Source organism: Macrosteles quadrilineatus, unplaced genomic scaffold, assembly GCF_028750875.1.
Source record: "Macrosteles quadrilineatus isolate MER2022 unplaced genomic scaffold, UCM_ALF_1.0 Scaffold_2__2_contigs__length_208266976, whole genome shotgun sequence".
Classification (NCBI taxonomy): domain Eukaryota; kingdom Metazoa; phylum Arthropoda; class Insecta; order Hemiptera; family Cicadellidae; genus Macrosteles; species Macrosteles quadrilineatus.
This window is the reverse complement of record NW_026542595.1, coordinates 1,325,670-1,337,929: the sequence shown is the minus strand read 5'-3', so window position 1 is coordinate 1,337,929 and position 12,260 is coordinate 1,325,670. Positions and strand designations below refer to the sequence as shown.

Sequence of the window (12,260 nt, the reverse complement as noted above, 5' to 3'; positions counted from 1 at the left end):
TGTTCTATGATGTTCAATAGCATTAAAGTTACAAGGATTACCAACAGGGTGCAGCACTATTATTTCTTTTACATTTTATGACAACAGCTAATTTGCAACCAAAAGGTGAGTGAGCGTAGCGAACGAACTTCAACCTGGAGGCGAGTTAGCGTAGCGAACGAGCTAACCTGAAGGCAAGTGAGCGCAGCGAACGAGCTCCAACCTAAAGGTGAGTACTGAGTGAGCGTAGCGAACGAACTTCAAACAGGACGTGATTGAGCCATGCGAACGAGATCTTCTTGAAAATTAAGAAGTTAAACGGGGCAAAGCCCGCGGGTTACAGCTAGTATTTTATACAGTTCAACGTTATTAAAGCGTCGCAATTCTTGAGGCGCTGTTCGTGTGATGAGTCCTTCATTCTTTTGCCATCGCACTTCTCTCTGCTCTGCCTATCTCCTCCTGCTGTTCTCTACTCTAATCTCTATTCATAACTTTCACGCTACGCTACGCTTTCATTTTGGGTCTTGACTTGGGACATAACCCTGTCATAGTGTTTTATTATTGTGGCGAATCTTTAATTTCAAATTGATTTAATAATAATATTTCAGTGATTTGTTATACTCAGAATTTCAACTAGTGCTATTTTTATTTAAAATTTAATCGAGCATGTGATTTTGGATTTATATATTAATTTTGAGTTGTGTTAGGCCTAAATGGAAATTTAGTAGCAGACGTGGATAATGGCTGGAGTTTTTGATATTGAATTACATGATGCTGACACTGTAAATAATCGAGACGACTCGGATGACGACGCAATTGAAATAGAAGAGGTACCTGATATTTCTTACTTTATACTTTTTAGGTTCCATGTGGTCTCTTGACATGAATTCTCTAATTGTTTTGTTGTTTTCTGTCTAGACCACCTTGTAGGCCTAGGCCTAGGCTTCTTCACTTAACAAATTGTTAGGGAGTATGTTGAATAAATATTTTGGTTCCATTTTCTAGGTCAGATTATTCATTTCATTTATTCATATCAACGGGTAGTAGATCAATTGTAGTAGATTAGTAAGCAAACATTTAATTTTAATGTAAGGCTAGGCTTTAAGTTAGGCCTTAGATATTTAAGTCAGAAGTGAAGGTTGGTCCGAGTAAAAATTTTAGTAGGCCTAGCCTAAGTTACAAAATTAGTTAACTTTCTTCTTTAGAAGTTGATACCGGGTCTTGAGGGTCACAGGATTTAGGCCTATTCCAATTTTTAACTTAGGTCCAGGCCTAATCCTTCATTGGGGTCTTGGATTTTATTTCAGTGGCACAAGGAGTTTTTTTCAGGGGTAATTATTTACTGTAGGCCTACCTACAGTGGGATATGATGTAATTTTTAGATGTCTAGGCTACTTACAGTAGCCTACCTAAGTTATTTTTCACGCAGAATCCAAAAATTCAATCAGTTTTTGTCGGAGAGATTTCTCCCATAAGTTAGGCCTACAGTTAAATAATTGATATCAAGCTTAACTTAAGTTTTGTTGAGTTATTCACTTATTTGTGGTTTGGACGAGTCCAAGTTCTACTTAGTAGCGACTGACACGGAAAGGGGAGGAAGGTTTGTGGAGTGGAAACAGCTGTCAGTTGTTTACATTCGATACTAAACATACAAAACAACACACGACGACAACATGAAAACAAAACCAAAATTGCAATATGCAATTAATTAGATTTTAAAAAGCAATATAGACTTTGGTGCCGTTTAGAAAATACAGTAGGCTAAATCAACTAGGTTACGATACATAAACTAGGGTATTTAGAAGGGAAATTGGGTATTAGGGGTAATTGGGTATGAACTTTTTTGAAATTTATTTTAATATAGGGTACCCTACATGATTTATACTAGAAAGAATTAAAAAATCTGTAGTGATAGCTAGTTATGTTTTATAAACCTCAAATTTATTTTAGGTTGTTATCTTTGAAATTAAAACAATTTAAAAAGTAAGGTATTTATTCCGTATAGGTGCCTCCAAACGAATTTTGACATCTTACTTTAAAGTTTTTTACCTCCTGAATACAAATATACCATTATTTTTCACCGCTGATGAATATTTCTCAAGATATCACCGTAAAAACATACAACAATTAGCCTACAATAAACAAGGTAGGATGGATAACATTTCAAGTGATTCCGTAGTCAATAATGTTTTCTATAATAGGAATTTCGTCACATTATGGAGATCTAGATGGACTGGTGGACTAATTACATGTAGTTCTTATTTAGGCTGTCAGTGGACACGGTCATACCGATGATGACGGAGGGTGAGGACAATTGGACCTGTGTGTCACATTACATCCAGGGTATTCTCTGCGCCAAGAAGCTCGACCTTGACCGGGATGCGGTGTAGGTCATAAAGTATCTAAATCCCAAAAACGGTGAGAGCCCTGAGGGCTTAGGTCACATGTTGGCCTGACTTGAAGTAATGTGACAAACAATTCCAGGTCCGTGTCCAACAGAGTAGAGGGGGTTTTTTAGTGAGTAGTCTGTGATAGATTCAGGAGTCTCACACTACAGGCTGGCTACCTGTGTGCGTAAAAGCATTTTCCCTCCTCTTTCTTAAAAAAAAAAAAATGTAGGTAGGCTACATTAAAAAATTCTAATTCAGTAAATAGATGTTTAACAGAATCATCCCAATTTAGCTTCAAAATTATTCTTATTGCTTGTTTTTGAAGGATAAGCAGTTCATCTAAATTTTCATTTGAGGTATTACCATATAAAACAATACCAAAAGCGATATGAGACTGTACAAGGGCATGATAAAGGGTTTTGAAATGAAATGAAATGAAAAATCCTTTATTTTTTCAGGCAAAGTTAGGGCCACATGGCCCTTTCTTACACTTAACCTGACATTAAAAATATAACATAAATAATGTGACATAGGGATAACTTAATCTAATTAAACATAAAATATTTAACAATTCAAGTACCTACATATCTAAAAAAAACATAAAAATTTAACAAATAGAAAAACACATTCATACACTCTCGCATACACGCATCAGCAAACGCACAAGGTAACAGTAGCCCTAGGACACGCCAGCCTAGACCATCTTCTCAAAATAGAGCTTTTTCAGTGCCGCCACAAACTGGGAACGTTTTTCAAGGGTCTTAATGTGTAGGGGTAGGCCGTTCCACAGACGACAAGCGGTAACAACAAAAGCCCTGCCATAAGCTGTCACATGATGAGGTATACGCAATGTGATCGAAGAATAACGAGACATTCGTGAACTAGGTACCCTGAGACACAAATTTAAAATCGGATTTGAAATATTTTAAGGAGCCTGATTTCAAAATTGAAAAAACCAATGACAAAATTTTAGTGAATCTTTGGTTTGATCATTTAATTTCAGGATGTGTGCCTCAAGGTAGTATGGCGTGATATGCTCCATACGTCGCAGACCATAGACAAATCTCAAACAATAATTCTGTGACCGCTGGAGCATACCCGCCTGAGTCGCAGTCAAGTCATTGATCAATGAGTTGCAGTAACTGAAGTGGGGTAGTACAAGTGATTTGATCAAATGTAGTTTAGTGTGTTGTGGTAAAAAATTCTGTAATCTTTTCAATGAATGTATGGAGGTTTTCATTGTAACCAAACTGCTAAATTTAGAAACCTTCCTTAATGCAAAAAAACCAGAAGCTAACTTTTTAGAAATTGATAAAACATGATTATTCCAATTTAAGTTTTTGTCTATTATTAGGCCCAAGAATTTAGAATTATCCACCTCTTCCTACACATGATCATTAAGAAATATTGTCAACTCTCAGGTGCAGGTCTAATTCTAGAGCAAGCTGTAAAAGTGATGAACTTAGTTTTATTAGGATTCAGTAGCAAGCATTTTTCGTTAAGAGCCTGTTCTAAGGTTGAAATCTGGTTAAAAGCGGAAACTTCGATTTCATCAAGAGTTTTACGTGATATCAGAAAATTATTATCATCTGCATACATAGTGATATTATCAAAAGGTGTGATGCTAGGTAAACCCTTAAGATAGCATAGAAAAAGTAATGGGCCCAGAATAGAGCCTTGAGGGACTCCGAATTTAATATCTTTAATATTCGAATTATGGTGTATTAACTGATTGAAATTATTAAGATGTTTACGTCTTAGGTAGGGCAGCGGAATGCAATATTGGGCGGCGGAAGTTGACTGGGGGTTGCGGTAAGGAGACGTGAGGTAAGGAGATGGGCGGAGGTCGTGGCGGAAGGATAGTTAGGGTAGTGGAAGGTGATGATGGGTGGCGGAGGTTGACTGGGGGTTGCGGAAAGGAGACGTAAGGTAAGGAAATGGGCGGAGGTCGTGGCGAAAGGATATATGGGTCGGCGTGTGGTGCGGCGGAAGTTGACTGGGGGCGGCGGAAAGGAGTCATAAGGTTTAAGGAGGAAGGAAAAAAGTGTCTTGAAAAAATTGGCTCGTTACACTCACCACTTTCTTCACGAAAAGAAAAACAAAACTATAAAAACAACTAAAACAATTTTATAAAAAAAAAAAATCGTTAACAAAACTAAAAACTTATAAACAAATTTGTTCTAACAAGAGAATAACAAACGTAAAAATCACAACCTTGTATCACAATGATGAAAAAAAAACTTTCAACTTAAAAGAAATCCTAAATCTAAATATCTATACAAATACCTTTTGGTTTTTACGAAAACAAAAATTTGTGTATGAATCTTAAAACTAATTGTTGCTTTTTTCTCCTTTTGTTTCTTCAGTCTTGCACTGGAAGGGGGTTTTTCGAGATAAAAGGCTTCATATGATTCTGATCTTCTACTTCCTTTGGACTGATATGCTGTTTCAGGCGTCAGTGATTGAGTAGGAGCAGGAGGTGGTCGATACATTGCTCTACATCGAAGTACTGCCTCGTATTCCTCAGCTCGAGCGTCCAGTTCAGAGACCATCTTGACAGGGAAAATACAGCTTATATTCAGGTTTTAGGTTCCCATAAATCTTTTCTAATTTGTCTTCTTCAGTATTTCCTCCTCGTCAACGAATTAGAGTGACGATTGCAACAACGTATTGGCGACAAGTCTCTCGTTCTCCTTGAGTCCTATCCTGTATTTCTCGATCTAAATTCTTGTAATAGCCAGGAGGCAGGAACTGCAATTCAAATTCTCGTTGAAACTCAGTGAAATTCCTGCAAAATTCATTGTTGTTTCGCCACCAGGGGAGGGCATTCCCTTTGAAGATTTCTGGCATTGCTTGTAGTATGCGGTTTAGGGGTATATCGTAAGCTTCTACTAGTTCATTTAGTCGTTCCATAAAGGAGACTGGGTCAGTGTATCCATTGAAACGAATGTTCTACTTTCTGACTTGATTGCGGAGACTAGCCGTATCCGTGTGAGGTTGGGTGTTTGAATTCAATTTAACTGGAAACGGGTACTGGTTTATCTTCATATCTGGCAGTGATCTGCCTTTGGCAAATCTTTGATGTTCGGTAAAGCCGTCAGATGTTGGATGCCTTCTGAACAACCCTCTCTTCTCAGCGAGGTCTGCGAGCCTCATTCGTAAGGTTTTGACATCAGAATTTGGAGGCAAACCAACAATCATCATGAAATTGTTGAGTATGCTGGGTTCCAGATTTGAGTTTGAAGCCCCATTTTCAACAGTGTCCATTGGGGGAAAAAGTAACTGATTTGTCTCCGTCGTTGGAGTAACACCAGGAGTTCGAATGTGCTCGAAGAGGCGACTTCTTAACTTTTGCAGTTTCCCGCTTGCGTCTAAATTTCGTGATTCCAGCTCAGATTGAATTTGATGCTTTGTCAATTGATATACCCAACTTACACGCTGGTCCTGTTGACTAGCCTGACTAAAAGTGGCAGGAATCCCCTGAGTAATTGAAGTTTCAACTTGGGTTACTTCATTGTTTTTTCCGGAGGAAAACATTGCCGTGGATTCCTTTGTAGTGAGCGGAGGAAAATCATTGCTGTCCAATTTGCCTTTCGTCATTCTAGAGAGAGGGTTTCGGATTGTCGGATTGGTTTCAAGGTATTTTCGATATTCTATTCCTACGAATCCATGACTCACGGAGTCCCTGTTCGGGCGCCAAAATGTGTGACGTACTTTCGGAAAGGAGGTTGACTGGAAGTTGCGGAAAGGAGACGTAAGGTAAGGAAATGGGCGGAGGTCATGGCGAAAGGATATATGGGTCGGCGGAAGCCGGTGAGGTGTGGCGGAAGTTGACTGGTGGCGGCGGAAAGGAGTCGCAAGGTTTAGGGAAGAAGGAAAAAAGTGTCTTGAAAAAATTGGCTCGTTACACAGTCATTTAAGACCTCATTTAACCAAATAAAACGATATAATCATAAACAATAACTGGTCTCCTAGTTATATAACCAAATAGTAGGCTAAAGCACAAATCATGAAAATAACCCTAAAATAATGGAAACAAAATTTTGTCTACCCCAGCGATCAGTGTGGCTGTACATGAACTAGACACGAAAAACAAGCTTACAAATATACAATGGGATGAGGAGTCTGCTTGTGTTGCTTAGTCTATGATAAAAGTAACTTGCCAAACAAGGCAACCTTTTATTTTTCTTCTTCGATTTGCTTACTAAGCGCAGCAAATTCAAACTACACTCGGGGGCTCGTAGCACTAGCAGGGCTACCGGTCTGACGTGCGGGCGCGTTAGTGGGATTCATTCAAGAGGTTAACATTATAGGTTATTAATGAAACAATAGAATAATTGATATTTTCTTACGGTTGTTTTTAACAGCGCAGATACGGAAGTCTACTCGAATGACGGTAGGCTATATATAGATTTTGATCCAAATCGATAATATTGCAATGATTTTAATTAATTGTACCGTATGATATAAAGAAAAACAACAACAATTAGTTTAACATTGACGGAATATATTTAGGCCTATTCATTTTATCTCATGTTTCCATTTAACTTAAGTTAGCCTAAATGTTTATAAATGGAAGAAATTAATTTTAAAAATTTATACGTGCTTACCGTTTTAACACTAACTTACCGGTATTGAAAATTGTGTTGATGTGAATATCTCTATATGTGAAGTAAAGTTATTGGGAGAAGATATGTTTCTTCAGTTTATTAAAGCCATTGCAATGTTAATTTATACACCGGTTTATAGTTTTTAGCGAATTTTCCATATAGGGAATAAGCTATTACCGTAGAACTCATGGTAAGACTTGGACCTGGGACCGATTTACTTTTTCGTTTTGAGGTCCCTAGAGGCCAAAAACACCATCCGTTCAAATTCATATATATATATATATATATTTATATATATATGTGTCCGTTAGCGCGATAACTCGATCATTCGAACGAGTTCGCGAACCAGCATGATCGGACTATGGGAACGGGGTTTTATATGGGGTTTTATGGGGTAAAAATAGGTTTTTCCCATTTTTGACTCTAAAAACATAAAATTTTACAATTTCTTTCCAAACCATTTTGTAGAGCTTAAAAAACAAACAATTTAGTATATTGAAGCGTTGTTGTGCGCCTAATGGTTACGGAGAAAATTCCAAAAATTTGTAAATTTAAAATTCCCATGTTATTGTTATGGAGACTAAGTCCTACAAGTCAACTGTTGTAGTTTGCTTGTTTATGAACATACTAGCTGTACCCGCGGGCTTTGTCCCGTTTAACTTCATAAAGTGAGCTCGTTCGCATGGCTCAATTACGTCCTGGTTGAAGTTCGTTCGCTACGCTCACTCACTTTTAGGCCCTGTTGCAGCAAACCTAAGTACTCGTTAAACTAATTCTATTTAAATAGGAAATAAATGTGATATTTGTATGGAGGCATTTTTGTGTAAATCCAATCAGGTTAATGGAAATTCGCTTAGTCTGCAGGTTTGTTGTGGCGGGGGTATTTAGTTTATACTTCTTAATAGCCTACTTATTTTTTATCATTAATTTACATTTTAGTTAACTTTATACTACAGTAAGTTTAAGTTACTTAATTGTGTTTTTGTTTTTATATTTATAAGCTTTATATTTATTTATTAAATATTAATAAAACTATACACAAACCAATTTTGAAATCGATGGTTAGGCCTACAATAGAAAAAAGTTATATAACTTAATCGATCCTATCGAACCGAACAAGTTTTGATAAATATCGTTATTCATGCGATATCGTTGGTTCTCTGGGAAAGTGTACCCGATAAAACCTCTTACTAAGGCCTATTTAAGTAATATACAAATTTTAACTTAACTTTAACTTAGTAAACAAAAACAACAACACCACAGCTACTAAGTTACAATCCGGGAATGCACCACTCGAGCGGTGCCGGGCTCTGTGCTACACAACTCTTCAGGCTTCAACTGATTTAGTTAATAGGGGTTAATTTATGCCGGTGAGGTGTGAGAGTAAGCAATTGGTTCATAGAAAGAGACACATTTGGTACTCTTAGGCCTAGGCCTACTCTTAAAACTGCTGGCAGGCGATGATAACACATATTTTTTTATAAAAAACAAATATGACCCAGAGGAAAACTCTATGGTGTCACCTATGATAAGTCAACTTCTGCCTCTAGTTATGAAATTTGCTGTCCTTTAGAACTTGCTGGATCTCTATGTCTTATTTTCTACATTGTCTATTTTACCCACACTATTCATTCTATAATAAATTTGCGGTGTAGGGCTAATACCTAGGTTTAGGGCCTTTGCACACCTCACCATGGTGGCGCCACAACTAAAGACATTGAGTTACATATACAGCAGTACACTGCCACTTTGTTGGCTTGCGGTGGCCAGAGCCCCCGACTTGCTCGCCACCAGCCAAAAAGCTTTGAATCATATGGAGCACTGCACACATGCGTGACTCTATGGCGGCACTAGTATGTTTGTTTTGTCTTTTTCCGCTGTAACTTGTGATCATTAATGATTGTTCAGGTGGTAGCCTATACAATCTCAGAATCTGGTTCCTGCAATCATAATCCTTTCTTTCAATCTTCAATTATAAATTATTTAAGATGAGGATGCCACTATGTGCGTATTTTAACCCAAATATGAGTGAAGGATGAGTGTAGGATGAGTGGCGCGATCTTGTAGTCTTGTTAGTGACTAAGGTCGACATGTTCCTTAGACACAGCTGTTAATTAATAGCCCATACAGTTAATGGCAACTAAGGAACCTACAGTTTATAGTGGAATCCGAACCACATTTTTTCCTCGTAATTTACGAATTGGTCTAATTATCAGGATAGTACTGCGGATAGTTGTAAGTACTCACTAGTGCGGACGTAATCCACACCAGGGAGCATCACATCCACAGTGCATCCCTATAAATATCCACAATTCGTGACCTCCTAGTAGCTGGATTACAGGACGACGCCACCCGTCCCAGTCAACTAATTGAATAGTTCGTCAATAGTACCAACAGTCATTCATTTTTTTGTGTGAAACTTATCCGAGTTATTTCTGAGGTCCACTTAATGAGTCAAAAACACTCCTCTTGAACTGAGATCGCGTAAAAACGAATGTAGGTAGGTATCCAGTATTTTCTCATGAATTGTTTTCCCCTTTTATTTTTGTTTTCCCGCAAATAAAAAAATAATAAAATTTGACCCACAATCTTCTTTCACATCTATTACGATGAATCAATAAACTGAGCAAGTGTGGTGACTGAAGAAGTTTCCCAACCACAAGAGGCTACTCACCACCAAACGTGCTACCAAAGTGGCACCATCATAGTGGCCTAGTGTGTAAAGGCCATTAAGGATAAAATCAGAGTGGGAAAATTATATGTTAGGCCGATGTTTTTATTCCAGCAGTTATTTCTTCCCATACTTTCCCTTCTGTCCTAATGTTTGTTTATTATGTAGAGAACATTAACCCTAGAATTCTTCGGGGTAAATTTTGTCCAGACACATTTTTAAGACAAGGGAAAGTAGGCTATGCGAAAAGTCACCCAGTTCTTCTACCCCTAAGTACCTTCCAGTTGACTCATTTACTCGATCCCCTTGAAGTCTAGGTTTAAGCATAGTGTTCCAGTTTTATAATGGTAAACCTAATAAAAAGTCACGGCAAAGTAGGCTAAACATGTATGCCTGTCTTGACTTAACTTAATTTCTGTCAATCCAATTGGAACATAGAGCATCCACGAGACGTCTCCAGTCCTGTCTTTCTCCGGCCAGTCTTCTAAGCTCCCCCAGGTCTTTCCCTCAACAGCTGCCTCCTTCTCTACTGTCCTTCACCAAGTATTTCTTGGCCGACCTTTACCCCTTGCTCCTTGAGGATTCCATGTATGGGCTTTCTTTTTATGGAACCACCTGGGTTTTTTAGGGCCCAATACAATTCCACTTCTTTCTTATTTCTAGGTGGATTGTCTTTTGATCGCTTTGTCCCCAAAGGAAAGCCTTCACTAGCGATTCTGTCTGACCACCATATTCGGTGGATTCTTCTTAGACACCTACTAATAAACACTTGCAGTTCAGATGGGAGATAATTTTACTGTCTTCTTTCCTTGTTTCACATGCATATAGGAGATAAACGCTTTAACATTTGTATTACAGATTTTGGTACAGAGCGATGTTGCCTGTAGTGGGCAATATAAGTCAGTGTACATTTTTACTTTTATTCTTTTTATGATATAGGCCCTTACAAACTTACTTGTGTTAACTTTTATCCTAAAAAAAATATATAAACAGTGATTCTCCAAGATTCTATGTATCAAAAGTAGTCTTCGCCCCAACAACCTCAGTTAATCGGGATTGTACTGTACTGCAGAGAGGAATGATTGGGAACTGTAAGTCTTGGATTTAAATAACATATTATTTAAACTTTTACAAATAGGAGCCTAAACCATGTTTCAAACAACATTGGAACGAATATTATTGAATATATGAAAACAATAATGGGACCTATATGATAAGATGTAAAGTCATGGGCAGAAAATGGTGACTACTCGAGAAAGGTAAAAGACATATAGGCCCTTACAAACTTACTTGTGTTAACTTTTATCCTAAAAAAAATATATATAAACAGTGATTCTCCAAGATTCTATGTACCCAAAGTAGTCTCCGCCCCAACAACCTCAGTTAATCGGGATTGTACTGTACTGCAGAGAGGAATGATTGGGAACTTTAAGTCTTGGATTTAAATAACGTATTATTTAAACTTTTACAAATAGGAGCCTAAACCATGTTTCAAACAACATTGGAACGAATATTATTGAATATATGAAAACAATAATAGGACCTATATGATATCAGAATCAGAATCAGAATGTTTTATTGCCATAATAATACATAAATGTACAGGGCAAAAGTCACTAAAACTAAACAAGTAAAATCAGACCCATTAAAATAAGATTTAAGATGTAAAGACATGGGCAGAAAATGGTGACTACACGAGAAAGGTAAAAGACAATATTCCAAGGATCGTAAAATCCTTCTGGCCCCACGTTGGCAGTCTAAAACTGTTAGACAACCTATATCATTAAAAAGGGAGACGGCACTGCATTTTAAATCTAAATGTGGACATTTAGAGGCTACAGTGTTAGCAAAATAAATGTTAACTGTTATAGGGCTAACAGGCAAGCCTATGTTTACTAACATGACTTAGCATTAAACAGCTGTTTCAAGCTATCAACTGATGGATAGAATGTTTGTGATGGTTGACGCAAATCGTTAGAGTTAAAACTCTCCGTGAACCAAACGACCCCTTATCTTGACATTGGTGAGAGTTGTTAAAAATTATGTAATGTCTCTTTGATTATTCACCTCAATGGACAAGCAGCATAGATTATTAAACTCTTCACAAACGTTTTTTGTCAGTATGTTTATATGACAAGTTCTATCGTTTGTACAACAGTAAAATACAAGATCATAAAGTTCCTGCAAACGGGTTTGGCCTTTTTCTACTAGATATATAATATTTTAAGCATTCCTATTCTCTTTAGAGAGATTTTTCAAGAACCAAATACTTTTTTTGGTTTCTTGAGCTTTTTGAAGCTTGGCTTAAACCCAGCCTAGGTTTTGGTTTGGTGGTTTTTAAAATAAATTATAACGAGGCCTACTGAAAGAATGTTAAAATAAACGGTTTATTAGCAAAGCTGACACATACCCATTAGCTTGTTTACAGCCCTTATCATGGGTAAGCAGCAGAAGTAAAGTTGTGATATTTTATGGGTAAAATCACAAAAGTATCAAATACTACTTAGGGTCCATACATATATTATGTAACACACTTTTGGGGGGAGGGGGTATGGCATAGCTTTACGCTGTGTTATATGGCGAAAGGGGGGTGGGGTTTGGCTAAACGTT

The 12,260-nt window shown here is 37.4% G+C and overlaps 1 protein-coding gene across 1 annotated transcript in view; it reads left to right on the top strand.

Annotated features, from left to right (window-relative positions):
- Positions 1-461: 461 nt before the first annotated feature.
- Positions 462-12,260, top strand: part of LOC128984820 (ribosomal protein S6 kinase beta-2-like) — a 138,179-nt gene continuing 126,380 nt past the window's right edge. Inside the window, exon 1 of the mRNA XM_054404188.1 lies at positions 462-809. Within this exon, the coding sequence (XP_054260163.1) occupies positions 720-809 (90 nt within the window). The 5' untranslated portion in view covers positions 462-719. The remainder of the gene's footprint in view (positions 810-12,260) is intronic.